The sequence below is a fragment of the Gobio gobio genome (genome assembly GCF_949357685.1).
Source record: "Gobio gobio genome assembly, chromosome: 15".
In the NCBI taxonomy this organism is placed as follows: Eukaryota; Metazoa; Chordata; class Actinopteri; order Cypriniformes; family Gobionidae; genus Gobio; species Gobio gobio.
The window spans coordinates 11,185,643-11,203,472 of NC_137108.1; the positions used below are offsets into that span (position 1 = coordinate 11,185,643).

General features: G+C 37.5%; 1 protein-coding gene across 1 annotated transcript in view; it reads left to right on the top strand.

Moving 5' to 3' along the window:
- Positions 1-1,110: 1,110 nt before the first annotated feature.
- LOC307138640 (doublecortin domain-containing protein 2-like) overlaps positions 1,111-17,830 on the top strand; it is a gene marked incomplete at both ends in the record, with an annotated part of 33,215 nt that continues 16,495 nt past the window's right edge. Inside the window, 7 exons of the mRNA XM_079837107.1 lie at positions 1,111-1,397; positions 4,890-4,941; positions 9,090-9,166; positions 10,270-10,404; positions 10,725-10,874; positions 11,577-11,631; positions 11,713-11,878. Of these exons, the coding sequence (XP_079693233.1) occupies positions 1,111-1,397; positions 4,890-4,941; positions 9,090-9,166; positions 10,270-10,404; positions 10,725-10,874; positions 11,577-11,631; positions 11,713-11,878 (922 nt within the window). The remainder of the gene's footprint in view (positions 1,398-4,889; positions 4,942-9,089; positions 9,167-10,269; positions 10,405-10,724; positions 10,875-11,576; positions 11,632-11,712; positions 11,879-17,830) is intronic.

Genomic DNA, 17,830 nt, shown 5'->3' on the forward strand with positions numbered 1-17,830 from the left:
CTACTAACCTATAAAGCCCTAAATGGTTTAGCTCCAGTGTATCTAACGGATCTTCTATCGCGCTACAATCCATCGCGCTCTTTAAGATCACTAAACTCTAGGCTTCTGGTCATTCCTAGGATATCTAAGTCCACTAAAGGAGGGAGGGCATTTTCACATTTAGCTCCTAAACTCTGGAATAGTCTTCCTGATATTGTTCGAGGTTCAGACTCGCTGTCCCAGTTTAAAACAAGATTAAAGACGCATCTCTTTAGCCAAGGATTCACATTATAATTATCTTTAACTACAGTTAAATCGGATCAAACGCATTAACATAATATTCTGAACAGCAGCTACGCTAATTATTTCCCATCTGCTTTTCTGTTGTTATCTCGGGACACTAGTCCCGAGGTAAATAGTTCATCAGCTCCAGTTTGTATCCAGCCTCTCATGGAGACTTCAGATGCCCCAACACCTGTGATGAGACGACTCCACGCCTGTGAAGAGACGACTCAACGCCAGCGTTGTTATGGCCTAAATTAATACACGATTGATTAACTTTTTGGAACATTATTCTTTAACATTGTCTTTCTAACCTAATTTACTGTACATCTATGAAATGCACTTTCTGTAAAGCTGCTTTGAAACAATGTGTATTGTGAAAAGCGCTATCCAAATAAATTTGAATTGAATTGAATTGAATACTATATAGGCTAAATGTTAAAACGGCTTGCCATACACAATCTTGAGTCTCTTGAGTTAGTGCAGTGTGGTATCAGCGGGTTTTAAGATTGTAATGTCACTATAGAAACCGCTGGAAAGAACACAAGAGTTACCATTACCATTGCGGACAGGCGTTTAGTGCGCGAGAGCATCTTTCTGTTTTGTCTGCGCTTATATCTTTATATCATCATGATATGACTTCACGCGTGAAAGTTTTATTTGCGGAAATTCGGAGAATATTTGCCACTTTTGATTGTTGATTTATTGCTGCGTAATCGAATGTTAATTTGTTAATCAAACATATGTCGCTTCGACCATGAGGATGATATGCACTTCAGCGCTACACTGGAGATATAACCGCATTGCGCTATAACTGTTTTCCTTTAGTAACTTTCACCTTTTGTGGCCATGAGTGCGGAGAAGCCAAACTTTCTGTCCCAACCTGAAGTAAAAAATATCTATCTCTATCGGAATGGGGATCCGTATTACGAGCCCAGGCGTTTGGTGATCAATGCAAAGAGGGTTTCGACCTTCGACACGCTGCTGCGGGAGGTGACTGGTGGCGTCCGGGCTCCGTTTGGAGCTGTGAGGAACATCTACACGCCCAAAGCGGGACACCGGGTAGACTCACTGGAGCACCTGAGGAGCGGAGAACAGTATGTGGCTGCTGGACGAGAGAAATTCAAGAAGATAGAGTAAGCATCTATCTATCTATCTATCTATCTATCTATCTATCTATCTATCTATCTATCTATCTATCTATCTATCTATCTATCTATCTATCTATCTATCTATCTATCTGTCTGTCTGTCTGTCTGTCTGTCTGTCTGTCTGTCTGTCTGTCTGTCTGTCTGTCTATCTATCTATCTATCTATCTGTCTGTCTGTCTGTCTGTCTGTCTGTCTGTCTGTCTGTCTGTCTGTCTGTCTGTCTGTGAATGTTCTCAGGATTTAGCTAACGTTAAGGTTCGCTCAAAGTTATCAAACTTTTTCCAGTGACGTGATAGAATGTTCAAAGTTATCTGGTCTTAAATAGCCTAATGTGTTTTCATAACCTTATAAACATTATACATTTATATGGATTTATTTTCTTTCTTTTTGATGAAACTGGACGTTCATAATTTTTTTTATGTTAGGCTACTTGTTTCAGAGAACATTCAACAGTAATATTCCCATAATGTTTGCGAAATTATAAAATGTAATGTTTCCTTAATGCTCGCAAGAAAACAATTTTGTTTTAAACTCGGAAATAACGTTTTCCTAACTTAATATGAACATTAGAAAAACGTTTTTAGGATTGTTGTTTTGTTAGCTGGGGAGGAGGTCCTTACCGTGATCATGGAGGGCGGCAGCCGTTCAAAGCTATCAGGGAACGTTTTCAGAACTTTGGCAAATACTGGTAATGTTCTCTCAACGTTATGAGCAAACATTCTTCCAGTAGCCGTACGTAGCTACGTTAATAATGTTCTCAAAATGCTAGCATAAAAACACTTTTTTATACATCGTTCATGAAACGTTTCTTTCTGAAATGTTTTAGTTGGACTTTCCAATGTTTTTAAAATGTTTCAGAACAAATTAAACAAATGTTATAATTTGTTTCTGTACTTTTCCTTTTGATCCGAGTATCTCAGGTTTACGCCAACGCTTTCAATACGATCGACATTTCATTCGGATTAATTGAGGTATTTTTAACCCTTAAACAGGCACGACAAAATAACAAGCAAAAAAATATTTCATTTCACTTTTTATTTCATCTGGGCTTAAGTAAAAACATATCCAAAGGAATCTTTTAAATATTTGATGTAGTTTGGATTTTATGAGTTTTTTTATGAGTTATGAGCCTGTTTAGGGTATAAAAAAAGGATCATCCACAGCATTGGCAATGAATGGTGTTTCAAGGTAAACTGGGCTCCCTGTACTGGTCATTGCATTATTGCGAATTCCGGGGTGACGAGTGCGTTGTTGGTGGTGGGAGGGCTAGTAGAAATCTTCTCAATCTATGTATTTTGAGTTTTAAAAAAATTTGCAAATGTTTATATTTACATGCAAAACTGATATTATTACTTTTTTGTTGACTACATATTTGCATTTTTAACTACTTGCAGAGATTTTTTTCCCCTTGCAACTCCAACTCCTTGCAAAGCCTTCCAGGAGCAGGGTTGGACACCCATGTTCTACCATAAAATGAGCTGTGTAAAACTCTGCAAGAAAATATCTAGTTAAAACTGCAATGATGTAGTCAACAAAAAGTAATAATATCAGTTTTACATGTGAATATTAACATTTGCTCTTTTTTTTTTTTTTAACTCAAACTACATAGATTGACTAGGGGGACTGTGTACAGTGGGCCCAAAGGCCTGGAGGGCCTATAAGGGTCTTCCCTAGGGGCCCCGGTCCTTGAACGAGATTTCTACTGGCCCTCCCACTACCCACAACCGACCCCGGAATTCACAATAATGCAATGACCATTACAGGGAGCGCAGGTTTACCTTGAAACACCATTCATTGTCAATGTCCTGGATGATACTTTTTTTATACCCTAAACAGCCAGCATAACCTGGGAGTTAAATACCTTTCAAAATGCGGTAAATAACAGCATGAGCAAACAATAATTTAATTTTCTTTTTCAACATCTTAAGACAATGTTCACAATTAATATTAGCAGTTGTTTTGGATCTTTTTCAGAAAAAAAAAATAAGATTAATAAACATTTATTTATCACAAAATTGAAATGTCCTGCACCAATGGTGCCCATGTTTGGTTTAGGACAGGCTGACTAATTGATCACAGAAAACTTGAAACAAATCATTTGACCAGCATACTCAAGACAGACCGGGGGTGCGTTTCCCAAAAGCATCGTTAGCCAACAATGCTCGCACGTTCCGTCGTTATCAACATAGGTCAATGAGTCTGTGTTTCCCGAAACAATCGTCCCGAGTCGACGAACATTTGCAAACAGCATCGCAAAGTTGTGTGGTTGCAACGGCATATCTCAACCTGTGGTTAGAAGCAGAGTTTCTTGTTTGCATGGCATGTGGACTTAATAAATCCTTATCGTGAGAAAATAAGCAAGCTGACATTTAATACAATCTATATCTTTTATTTCGAATACATGTAATTTATGTATTTTAGTTTGTCAAGAGATTTAAAGCACCTTTTTTAAAGAGTGCATGCACGGACGTGCTCTAGTATGTAAGAACGAGCCTATGATTGAATCTGGAAATAAAGCAAAATAACTGAAGAAAAAAATAAGAATTAGTCCTCAGATGCCATGTCCATAATTTATAGCATAAAATCTAGCATGAATTTGATCTCAAACTAATTAATGAAAAGCAGTTATTACTTCTTCCCCACCTGCGTGATATCATTAACCAATGTGGTTGAACGACAGATTTGCGACAATACGTTTTCGGGAAACAGTTGCAACTCTAGTTGATTTCTTCAACGATGCAACGTCCTATGGTAGTTAAGCAGTGAGTATCGCCGTAGTACGGGAAACGCACCCCAGGCAATGATAAAATGATAAAAGGATTTGATGAAAAAATCTTTCTTATGCCCAAAACAAGACACTAAAGAGTATGTAACTCGTGGGTTACATTGCCTGTTTATGAAGCCTTTTCAATCCAACTGAGCCATCCAATTACTAACAGATTATTTAGGTGTATGTTAATGTGTCATACTGTGTCTTAACCTTGCCTCGTCAAACCTAAATATGCCATGAGTACATTTACACTACCTGTCAAACATTTATACACACATCAACTGATTCTTATCTTTATTTTCTATATCTCACAATGATAGCAAAGTTACGAAAACACCACAAATGAAAGTCTGGGAATGATGTAGCGATCAAAGCTCTGACATTTATCAACCAGGTGCATCCTGGGGTGCTTTTTTTTTTTTTAGAAGTTTTCATTTATGGTGTCATCACATGATGATGTTTTGCCTTAAATTTTAGATCCAATTTATTAATTTCAGCAAAATGAAAAAATTGGTTTCAAGTTGTTACAAAAATGCAGATAACTAATTGCACATATTTAAGCATGAACTTTTAGATCAAACACAAATAATTAAACGTTCGACTAGTAGTGTAGCTGTTTAATGGCAACTAGGAACTTCACAAAATCTACAAATAATCTTGTACTTTGCATTGTGAAAGGGGGAAATGTAATTCAGCTTACTTTCTAGTTATTTACAGATAGGAACCAGGAAGAAAAGAATGCTTCCGCTCAATGGAATGGTAAGGACAAATAATTACATTTTATTTGTACAGCAGAAATCTGTGTATGTGTATATATAATGAATACAAGCTCAACTCCTATATAAAACACTGCTGATCATTAATTAAGAACAGTGCACAAACATTCAACTTATAGTCAGTCACTACATTGGTTGTCAATGGAGTCAGCAGGGTATAGGTATATGTTCATCTTTGTGTCCCAGATGACTATGTACCAGAACACTGTAGACCCCAGTAGATTTAGACATTGGCAAACAAAGCAAATTATTTAAGAACATGTTTTTCAAAACCCAATCTCTTTTTCAAGGTATATGTTTAAAGTAACATGCAGATCCCTAGACATGTATGTCTGTACCATTTTCTAGTTCAGCATATCGCACCTGCCTTAGCATTCAAGAAAAACTACCTAAGCGAGGTGTAATGTTTAGACACACACCGTCTGCGTTGTCGTCTGGGAAGAATCACTTTGTTGTCGGCTTATTTGGCAATGAATTATTAACCTGTGAATTATTATCCACCTCCTTGGATGCATATTTAAGTCAATGGCTCTGACCCAGTGTGCAAACAAAGCTCTCCGGAGACAATCTGAATGACACTTCATATACTCCCGCTGTACCCAAGACTAGTTAAAGAAGAGAAGAATGAAAAGAAAGAAAGAAAACGAGCACAGGAACTTTACAACAGTCTTAAAATTTTATGAACTCTCTAAGGCAAAGAGAGTGAGTATCGTCACACTTGCTCAGAGCCCACTTTATTATTGCGGTGAATTAAATGGCTGTTGCCATGGTAATTGGTGATACAATGTCCTAATCATCATTAGGCAAGATTGAACAGGCCAATTTATTTATGATGAGGGCCACACTTTGTTCCTACTGGCTTCTGATTGTCTCAATTAGAGCGGCTGCTTTGGCCTGGCATCGGCCCAAAGACTCACCGTCCCTCTGCTCTTTACACAAGCGCCTGTGGGGTTACCAGGGGATACGGCAGGGGCCTGAGAGACACTGAAACACTAGATGAGAGCAGTTGTCTGTCTGTGTTTGGGTTGAACTGAGCATGGCCCTCGCTTAAACACACTGGTTAATCGAACTCATGTCTGACCCTGACAGCAAGTGAGGAGCTCTCACGTTTCACAGGCTGTGTTTTCTACTGTCTGGAATGCAGTTTCCTATTCATTTTCTTGGATTCATTTTCATTTTGGATTCAAGTTGATTAAGTGTAAAAAAATAAATAAAAAAAAACATGACCTATTAGTTGCAAAATCCGATAAACTAATACAGTTGTGTTTTTGCTGTAATTTATTCAGTTTTTTTTTTCAAAGATTTGGGTAGTGAACTTATTTTTATTTTAACCACCATATGAAACTTGTTAGTAAGTGTGCCTGAAGAAATACAATTTAGCATACTTTTTAAAACTTATTTTCGAAGCCGAGAAGATGGTCCTTCTTGTCCCTCTACCTCCCTGTATGAGGCCTTGGCGGCGAGCATTGAGGGCGATATGAGGGTACCAATGGAAGCATTTCTGCAAGTGTATCTGGGTTTGGCCCAGTGAGCCTCATTGCACAGACAGTGTGCAAGATCAGGGCGAAAGAGGAAAAAGTCCTAATGGTTGGGCCAGTATGGGATTTGGTTCTTGGAGCTCATGCTGATGGCGTCAGCCCCTTCCTGGCAAATTCTCCTGTGGAAGGACCTCCTTTTTTGAGGGACGGGGCACAATTTGTCCATGTCTGGCTCTTGGACGGGACGTGGAAGACTTCAGTGGGCTATCATCAGCAGTGATAGACACTATCTCTCAGGCTAGAGCTCGCTCCACGAGGTGGGCCTATGCTTTGAAGTAGAGTCTGTTCACTAACTGGTGTGCTTCCCGAGGGGAAGACCCACACAGATGCGAAAACTCCATTGTTTGACTGCTACCAGTCGCTGCGTTTGTAGTAGTTCCTTCCTTTTCAGATAGAACCTACCACAGGGACTTACCATGTGTGGTACTTCCCGGGTGTTCCCAGAAGTCCATGTGATGTATTCTCCACATACTACCCTCCCCTTCGGGTAGGATGGGGTCTCTGTAGTGTAACTCCCATCTGGGAAGTAGAGCACTTCCTCAACGCTCTGGTCTGCATCAGCTGTAGATTTTTCCTTGAAAAAAATTAATAACAGAAAAGGTCAGGGAAGTGCACTGTCAGGGCTGTAACCACCACATTGAGGAGGACAAGTCCCCCCAAATAATTAGAAATGGCCAAATTCCACTCGCCAATTCTTATTGGCCTTTTCTGAAGTATCAGAGGTGTTTGGGACTGCCAAGTGAGACCCCTAATGTCAGTACATTGACACAACATCTTGTTCCCTCAGTCAGGCAACGCAGGCTACAATAGTAATCGAGACGTGTTATTTTTATTTAATTTTTTTTTTAACTTTCTTAAGTGTTTAATGTTGCTGTTTGAGCGTGAAAAAGGTCTGCAAAGTTACAAAGCACGAAGTCCAAACTCCAAAGGGTGATTCTCTATATCAATAAGCACTGTTTCTAAACTCCCTTTATGTAGGACTTATGCTATTTCATACTTCTTCTATTGTCTTTGAAATATGCTTAAGGTGTACTGTCGAATATACTGACAAGCATTTATTGTAAACTAAAATATACTTTAATGTCATTTTTATTGAAACTTGTATGTCATGTATTTACATATAATTAATTAATTTACATTTTAATTACACATTTGTAATGATTAAGTTGCAATTTAGTATATTTAAAATATATTAACTTTAAATGTAATATTGAATAAAACACTACAGTTAAATCTTGACACATGGATTAGTATGCAAGTCAACATATCAAAATAAGTGTACTTCTTTAAAGGATTAGTTCACTTCAAAATGAAAATTCCCTGATATTTTACTCACCCCCATTTCATTCAAGATGTTCATGTCTTTCTTTCTTCAGTCGAAAAGAAAATACGTTTTTTGAGGAAAACATTCCAGGATTTTTCTCCAGACCATTGACTTCCATGGCAACCAAAATGTTGAAGGTCCAAATCAATGCAGTTTCAAAGGGCTTTAGAGGCTCTGCATGATCCCAGACGAGGAATAGGGTCTTATCTAGCGAAACAATCAGTCATTTAAAAAAATAAACAAAAATTAATATACTTTTTAACCTAAACTGCTCATCTTGAGCTGCTCTGCGGCTCGCCAGTGATTGCGCAATCACGTCGGAAATGTCACGCTAGACTTAGGCAGAAGTACCGCCCCAAGCGAACGTTTAAGGACTAATACAAACACCCTTTACCAGAAAACACTCCATCTTCAACTTCAAAATAGTTAGACATTGCTGTTTTACCTTTTTCTTTTTTTGCCATCGACGTTTGTATTAGTCTTTGCATGTGTGCTTTGTAAACATGAGGGCGGTACTTCCGCCTACGTCTAGCGTGAACTTTCCGACGTGATCCGACATCATCCGTGGTGTGTCGCAGAGCAGCACAAGATGAGCAATTTAGGTTAAAAAGTATTTATACTTATATATACTCTACTTACATTTTTTTTAAATGACCTATGGTTTTGCTAGATAAGACCCTATTCCTCGTCTGGGATCATGCAAAGCCTCTGAAGCCCTTCGAAGCCCTTTGAAACTGCATTGATTTGGACCCTTCAACACTTTGGTTGCCATGGAAGTCAATGGTGTGGAGAAAAATCCTGGTGTGGAGAAAAATCCAAAAAAATTTAATTTCTTTTTGACTGAAGAAAGAAAGACATCTTGGATGAGATGGGGGTGAGTAAACTATCAGGAAATAAAGTGAAGTGAACTACTATCCATTAAAGCATGACAAAAGATTATTAAAACTATTTAAAAAGATGTAAAAGTAACTTTTAATTTGAAATTACAAAGTGTGCTTTTTAAATGTGTACTTAAGTGTGTTATGAAACATAGTCATGAAAGTGTACTCTCTTTAGGTGCACCTATAAGTGGCCTTTTATTTATCTGTAAGTACAGTTTGTTAATATACTTTTAAGATTTGAAGTACACTACATTACAATTGCGCATTCAATACAATTAAGTACATTTCTTTTTCACAAGGGTAACCAAACATGAGATTCAGAGTACCATGAGTAGATTAAAACGGTTATTGTGTGTACCACACATTAAAGTCTTTTTCCTATGTGCAGTTGAAACCCGTTCCTCAGAGTCGTGTGATAGTGTCTGCCAGATTCCTCAAACCCATCAAAGAACCATGTGCAATATTGTAAGTACTGTTTATTTCCTTTTTTAATAGTCCTGAACTTTAGACACACTTCAACCCATATTTTTTTAGTCAGCATTACTGCAAACCTTTGAAACCTTAGTGTCTAAAAGCAGAATTTGTGTTGTGGTATTTCTTTCCAGATTTAATCAAATATCTTTGTGGTGTACTTAAACATTGGTCTAAGCAGTTCACTCAGAAATGAAAATTCTGCCATTATTTACACTACCTCCTGTTGTTCCAAACCCATTATGCTGTTTTTTTTCCCCCCAGTATATTTGTTTGATGAATTTTGCTGCTTTTGCACCCATATACTGTAAAAAGATGGACAACGCCCTTCATTATCTTCCATCTTCCACAGTAGTGACCTTGGGTCCCGCATCTGCGCAGTAGTGAGCAGGAAGTAGAGCCATGAAATCAAAACCCCGCCCTCACTCCCGCAGTATCTGTTTGCACAGTTTACTGCAGAACAAATCACTATGTCGGAGTGAAATAAACAGTTATGGAAATGAAGAAATTAAAGCTAAAGCTCCAATCTCCTCCCGAAAAAAGTCAGTTGGTGCCTCAGTGACAACTTCGCTCAAATAAATTGTCAATCTCAGCTGTCAATCATGACGTCACACCCAAGTTTTTGTAGCATCAGTAACCACATTAGTCACATTAGTCAAGCTCCGAAAGGGAAAAAACACCAAAAGTAGTAACTGTAAGGAGTCAAACTTTAAGGAGGTTGGATGTTTGGGAAGAATTTTCATTTTGGTGAACTATTCCTTTAAGCCAGTGGTTTTTAAACCTGTCCTGGGGACCCCCAACGAGTGCACATTTTGCATGTCTCCCTCATCTGATACACCTGATTCAAATCATCAGCTCAGTAGAGACTGCAAGACTTGAATTGGGTTTGTCTGGTGAGGGAGACATACAAAATGTGCAGTGGTGAGTGGTCCCCAGGACAGGTTTGAGAACCGCTGCTTTAAGCAGCTAATAAACCAGCATGTATATGTATGTATGAACGAATGTACCGTATTCTTCCATTCTGTTTCTTTGTATACATCTGCATTACAAATGTACATTTGTAATATGAATGTAAATTAGTTTTTCTGTGTCCTCAGGATTGTGGCAAATGGAGACGTCCTGAATCCAGCGGTGAGGCTTCTGATTCCCAGCCGTGTGATTGGGCAGTTTGAGAGGATTCTGGAGATGGTCACAGAGAAAATGGGCCTGCGAATTTTTGGGGGTGTGCGGAGGTACATTATGAATTTAGTTTATATTACTCAGAATTCATGTTCATGCTTCTAAAGGATAGGCTTCTAACCAAGAAACATTTTAAAACGATTAAAAAACTGGATGTTTTGAATGTTCAGATAACATTCAGAAACTTGATGAAAACGTTAGCATAAACCTTCTTAGAACATATTTTTGTTAGATAGACTGTACAAGCCTGAAACACTTTATGAAAAGTCCTTTAGATGATACGTGCCCTTTCCTCTTTTGGGTAAGGAAAGCATTTATATATCATCTGAGCAATATGAATACTTATTTTAACCTTTAACATCTTCTGTTGCAGCCTGTACAACTTTGAAGGGACTCTCGTTGTGGATGGAAAAGAGTTAGAAAATGGACAGTTTTATGTTGCTGTTGGCAGAGAAAAATTTAAAAAGCTTCCATACAGTGACCTCCTGTTCAACAAACCCATAGGCATAAAGCGAGTGAACGGGTAAGAGAAAGATGCAGCATTTTCCCTGCAGATCCCTGTAACACTTTACAATAAGGTCTCATTTTTTAAACATTAGTTCATTTTAAAAATGTATTAGTAACATTAACTAACATTGATAAATGCTGTAGAAGTATTTTTCATTCTTAGTTCATGTTAACTAAAGTAGTTAATTAAATACATAGTTCTGTCATGAAACTCTAGATGGCGCAGGCTGATGGTTCTAACGCAAGCTGATGATAATTACAGCGTTAACTACTTGACACAAGCTGATTGGTCCATGTTGCATCTGCAGCCAATGACCTTATTGCTCAACACATTTAAATGGCTGGTTACATTCACATATAGCACATTGCAGTTTGCAGTGCGCTTCAGAGTTCCTCTAAAACCCCCAACCTTCCCCAGCTCCACCTGTATAGATCTGCTATGGGTTATTGATATATGCTACTTGTGCAGCAGCACTATGTCATACTCGCAGCAGCGTATCTGCGTATGTATTGGCAGTAGCAAGTTCCTGTACTTGCTCTGCAGCAGCAGCAATTCAGCAGCAGATCTATTCCGCCAAGACCACATACATTAACATTGTCATATCCATTACCATGCTAACAATCTTCTGAGAGTTATCATGGTTGAACTAATGTTAATACTGAAACCTAAAAAGTGTTACCATGTTTTCAAAAAGAATGTAATTGAATGTGATTTTAGGTCAAAAGCAGCGTCGCTACCACCTATATACAAATACAGACGACAAAATGGAGATGTGAGTACAAAAACACACAACATTTTTTTTTCATTAGGCATATGTTAAATCGTTGAATATTTCTGTTGTAAGGTGGGGAACCATCATCTCAGTAAGTCTGAGTGTGGACAGGAGAAGAGCAGTCCTCCAGACCAGAACTCCAAAGAACAGCTGTCGTCTATGGTCAGAGAGATCTCTCAGGCCAGACTCATGAACATACGCAAGAAGAGGAGCGAACTTACAGCGTCTCAGGAGGCAGAGGACAATGGTAAGAGACACACGCTTGACCATCAGTAGAAGATCTGAAATCAATGAAAGCACAAACAATGAAAAAAAAAAAATAATAATAATAATATATATATATATATATATATATATATATATATATATATATATATATATATATATATATATATATATATAGTTTTTTAATTTAAAAATATGTATTTATTTATTTATATTTAAATTAGTGCTGCGTCAATCTTGTGCACACATAGAGTTCTCTTTCGCTCTTGAACAAACAATAACAACAACACGGAGAATGTTGCCAAAATGCCAATTTTGTTGAGTTTTCTCATAATAGGAGTCTTAAATTAGTTAAAAAACGTTAAATAACGAGAAAATGTGATGTGCAGGACAGCGCGTGAGATCCACATCATGTTCGGCAGCAGATCTTAAAGTGACAGCAGCACTGATGATGTCTGTCATTAATGTTCATCAAAGAACAACGGGAACAGAGAAAATTGTAGCTTTAATGATGATTAATCTATATTTCATTTATTATTTATGCAGTTAAGAAAGGTGTTGATATCTTTATTCAATTTCTGTGTAGACTATGTCTAACAGGGAAGACCAGGGGTAAATATAACATTTATACATTTTTTTTAAAGCCTAATAAATGTTGAAATTGGGAGCTTTCAGTTATACTGTAATGTAACGTCATTAATGTTTCATAGAGACATCAGTGATACTGGCCTTCATTCATTAAAAGATGCCATTACAACAAATATTTCAAATTTGCTGTCTTTAAATTGTTTCTACATTAATTTGGAGAGTAACTGAAATTAATACAATATCAAAATATTAAAAACTAATTACAGAATAAGAGGACACAGCATGCACAACCACACTAGAATTCTAAAGTTTAGGGTCGGTAAGAAATTTTAAAGTGAAAGAAACCTCTTAAGCTCACCAATGGTTAATTTTTTTTAAACAAAAATACAGTAAAATCAGTAATTTGGTGAAATATTATTACAATTTAAAGTATCTGCTTTTTATGTGAATATTATATTAAAAATCAATTTATTCCTATGATGCAAAGCTGAACTTTCAGCATCATTACTCCAGTCTCCAGTGCCACATGACCCTTCAGAAATCATTCTAATATGCTGATTTGCTGCTCAAGAAACATTTCTTGTTATTATCAATGTTTAAAACAGTTGTTCTGCTTCATATTTTTGTAGAAACCGTGATACATTTTTCTCAAAATTTTTCGATGAATAGAAAGCTTTTGTAACATTATACAGATTTTGTCATTTTTTATCAATTTAATACATCTTTGCTGAATAAAAGTATTAATTTCTATTAAACAAATCTTACTGGCCCTAAATTTGTATAAAAAATAACATAAACAGTAGTACACAACGAATGTATTTTTAAATGTATTTTTATTCTGTTTCATTTCAAGTGCGATGTACTGAATCAATATAAATAGGTTTAACACTGCAAAAGATTTGATGGATGCAGAATCTATCACTATCAAGTTTTTGTTATCTTTGACAACTTTCATCATGTCTTTCTTTGCGTTTTTGTCTGTACCCAAGTGTCTCAGCAGCCACTATTGTCTGGATAACGATGATGTAATTCAGTTATGCTTATATAATGCGCTTCCCTGTGAGTCCAAGAGATGGCACTGGTGCTCTGTTAGTGTGCTGCTCATGCTCTTGCTGTGGCATGAGAGGGATTACATCATCATCATCATCATCATCATGTGTCCTCAGATTGCAGCCGGCGGTGTGCGATCAGCGCCATGCTTGACTGCACGTGTCTCTTTTCAGAACATCTCACCGAATGATGACATTTCAGTGCAAAGAGAGCCCTTGCTGAGATCGCCCGCAAATGCTATTAGTCACGCTCCAGATTATGAACGAAATTTGATTCATACTTAAATTGATGTGGTGAAAATAAAGCTCAGGAATAAGAGGTTTGGTAGTGAGGAGGTGTCACATATTGAGCACCGTCTATAGCTAGTGTAGAAGTGTCTCTCCCTCATTAGCACTCAAGGTCCTGCTGGTACCCAGGTGTCTGAAACAAGCCTATTAAATCTCCATGGCGATGAAGTCAACAAAAGCACATCTTTTCTTCACACTTTCAGGCGAAGCTTCCGTTTCTTGGGCCGAGCAGAATTAATTTCTGTGTGAAAATTGTTCTTTCGTAATCTGTTGCGATTTTACACAGACATTTGTTCCGTTTATTTCATGAATGAAGACTTTAGCCACGACTTTAATGATTTCTAGGAACATATTCACAAAGGTCATTTTAGGTGGTGATTTGAGTGTGTATGACAGATCAAGCCAATAAACAAGTGGTAATAGTGAGTCAGTTCGACCCTATCAAATTGTAAATTTATGAAGTTTCCAATGTCGCAGGATAAATGTTTCAATTGGATTCCTTCATGCAGCATATAGGATTACGGAACCATGGAGTTTAGTTGCCTGATGTAATCATCTTCTGCACTGACTAGTCCCATATTTTAATGGTTCAGGTTATATTAAGTCAGGTAGAGCAAGCATTCTAATCTGCTAATAATTGGTATTCCGGATTTATTATAGTCTGTTATTTGTCATCAGGCAGTGAAAATACAGATCTGTGCTTAAATGTAATGCTGAATCTAATATTAAGGCAAAAGTAAACACCCAAGGTGAAAAAGTCAAAAATCCATTGGTGTCAGAATTGTCTTGACATGGGTTATTTTAGAATAGCAAAATAATTGTAATGGCAACATTGTTACAAATCTGTATAAGAAGCAATGATTTGAATTAAAAGGCAAGAGATCAGAAACACAACATGCTGCTTTTTACACAATGGGGGGCAGAAGTAATTTAAAATAAATATGAAATCAGAATGGACCCTATTCAATATTTATTTTCTTAATACATTTTCCACACAAAGGGCCCTATTATACACCCGGCGCAATGCGACGCCAGATGTGACGCATGTGTTTTTTGCTAGTTTCAGCCGGGCAGTTATCATTTTCACGTACAGCGCCACGTTGTTTAAACAGCAAATGCACTCACGCCCATCTGTTCGCCCATGGGCGTGCTGGTCTGAAAACGAAGTGTGTTCAGGCGCATTGTTGAGGCAACAGGTGCTATTTTGAGGCAACTGAAAACAACTCTATGCAGTATTTTTTGTGTTATTTAAAGGACGCGTTAGTAATATGCATCCTATAGGTTGGTGCACAACGCGTGTACACTCTGCTTATTACGCACAGCAGTGCACAAAAACTAAGGGTACTCCAAGTGATGTGCCACAACAACAGTTTTATTTTAAATGAATGGCTACAACAATAAATAATAAAATATGTGTGAATATGGGGACTCTATGTGCATATTGTGTTTTTTTGTGCATGCACACGTGTGCGTTTGTGTGTGCATATCTGTACGTGCACATTCATGTAGGTGTGTAGGTGTGTGTGTGTGTGTGTGTGTGTGTGTGTGTGTGTGTGTGTGTGTGTGTGTGTGTGTGTGTGTGTGTGTGTGAGTGAGAGCAAATGAACATAAACATAGGCATTCTGTAGAATTGTTAAAATCACACAAATGTTCTTAGTTGTATGTAAGGGGATGGTTGTAACACTTTCAAAACACGTGTTACATTACAACCTACCCCGCCACTGTCACCCATTGTTTAGCTAGCTGAATTAGCATGGTGCTTTGAAATTAGCAGGAGGTTGATACACCATTCTTTACTAGAGAAACTACAGTTTGACCTGATGTAACTCATACAACATTATCTACAACGGTAGAAGTACTACAAAAAATATTATCTTTTTTTTTATTTACTTTCTTACCTCAGAATTAGATTTTCTGCTGTAGCTTCAGGAGAGATAGCAACACAGACTGGAAAACCTCCATGTGGGATCATAAAGGAAGCCTTAGGAAACTGAAAATGTTACATGAATCCTATCTTATCCCTGATTCGTGGAATTGGTAGTGTCACAACTCTGTACATTTCTTTAGGTTTAAAACGTATAAATGAGGAACAAATTACAGAGTGTGCCTTAATTAATTTAAAATTATTTTTGTTATTATTAAAATGACACCCATTTAAAATGCCAATGAATCGTAAACAGTTTTATTCAGAGTAAACCTCAGTGTTAAAGCGCAGCTCTCAACCCAGGCAAAACATTTTGTATGTCTTGCACTGATGAATATCCCTCTTTGATAAATAAACCGTGCATTAGAAGGCAGGAAACTATGTGCTGGAATATAACTCTATGTGCATACATTTGAATATCAATGATTTGTCGAGGATCTGACACCATTAACGAGGGAGTCTAACAGATGGCACAAGTGTTAAGTGAATGTAGGGCAAATTCTCCAATCACATGGCGTAATGAAGGCAGAGAGGGTTCTGGAGGAGAGTGAGGATGTGTGGTTGTGTTTGAGAGAGGGAAGAAGGAATCAGGGGGAAATTGCTGCGGCTTCGTCCCACTCCAGTAATGACAGGGAGGGATCAGAGGAGTGTGGAGATGTACAAGAGCCGCTGATGGCTTTCACAGTTCAGTATCTCAGGGCTCCTGGTGACAATCCATCCACAATACTGTAATAATGCTGAAATAGGCCATTAAGGAGCCTCTCTCTGTGCCTCACTTCACTGATCAGAACGTGTGTGTGTGTGTGTGTGTGTGTGTGTGTGTGTGTGTGTGTGTGTCTGAGGTCTTTCAGCACCTCCGAACAGACTGAGATGTGACAAGTGCTAAAGTCTTGCTCGTTTCTAATTAGATCATGGCCTGCAGTGATGGCAGTAATGCAATATCTGAACCAGAGGTGAGAGACAAGAGAATAAAAGAGGATTTGGAAGAGGGAGTCAGATGCTTCTTTAAATGTAGAAATGTAATTTTCTTGTCACACTGTCTTTTCCTCTTGTGTCCTTACCAGCGTGATCTCATTAGTATTAGATGTACCAGAACATAAACTGTGGTAGTGCAGTACCTATTTTTATGTGAATAATATAATATTAATCAATAATAACCGCTTCTAAAACAGTATGAATGTGCAGCTATTGAGATGCACAATTAATGGAAATGAAATCTTTTATGTTTTTTTGTTGTTTTTTTGTAAAATGCTTAGTCCTATCCTACCTTAATATTCAGAGACATCTATTAGCAAGAAACTAAAACTCTGTTTTTATATTGTGCATCCCAATCAGCCCAAATTTGACAACAGAGTGAGTTTGGAGCAGGGATAACAATTGTTTGACCATGTTGATGACAAGGAAAGTGTTCAGGAAAACCTGTTGTTAGAAATGACTATACATTTCATTAATTTAAATTCTGTCATACAAATAGTTCATGTTATTACTTTAAGTAAACATGTTTAAAGCACTTATATTCTTGAAAAAATGCATAATCTCTTAGTGGGTACTTTTAAATAAGTAATTTCTTCAGACCATTATAAAGTATGTTTTACAGTACATGCTGGTATGAATGTGTGTAGTATGAATGTAATCCGCATGTACTACATTCGTCTGGTCGTCATTGTCATGTGACCTATTGCACCACTGCATTTCACAACTCCTCCCCTGTGGCCTCGGATAGTAAAGTGTCCATCGCATGCGCACTTATGTTGCCTTCACGTGCTATCGGAAATGTCATAATTCCCACTTCAGAAGTCGTGATTACAAGCTTGTTGCATTCAAGTGCTTTGTTGTCGGAATGAACAGGAATCATGGACACCAGGTTTATTCTTGCCTATTTATTGGGAAAATCTTATTAAAACCAAAATGATATGTAGTTGCACACGCACTGACAACCATTTAAACATTTACGATGCTATCCAGTCTGCTTTCTGCCAATTCTGTAATTTTGGTCAAAAATATGCTATTTTCGATGTATATAAAACATTAATGCATCAAATGATTACTCGTATATGTAAATATGCACTACATTAATGACAAGACAAGACGATCTAGCTTTTTTGGGGGGGGGAAACTAATCAAT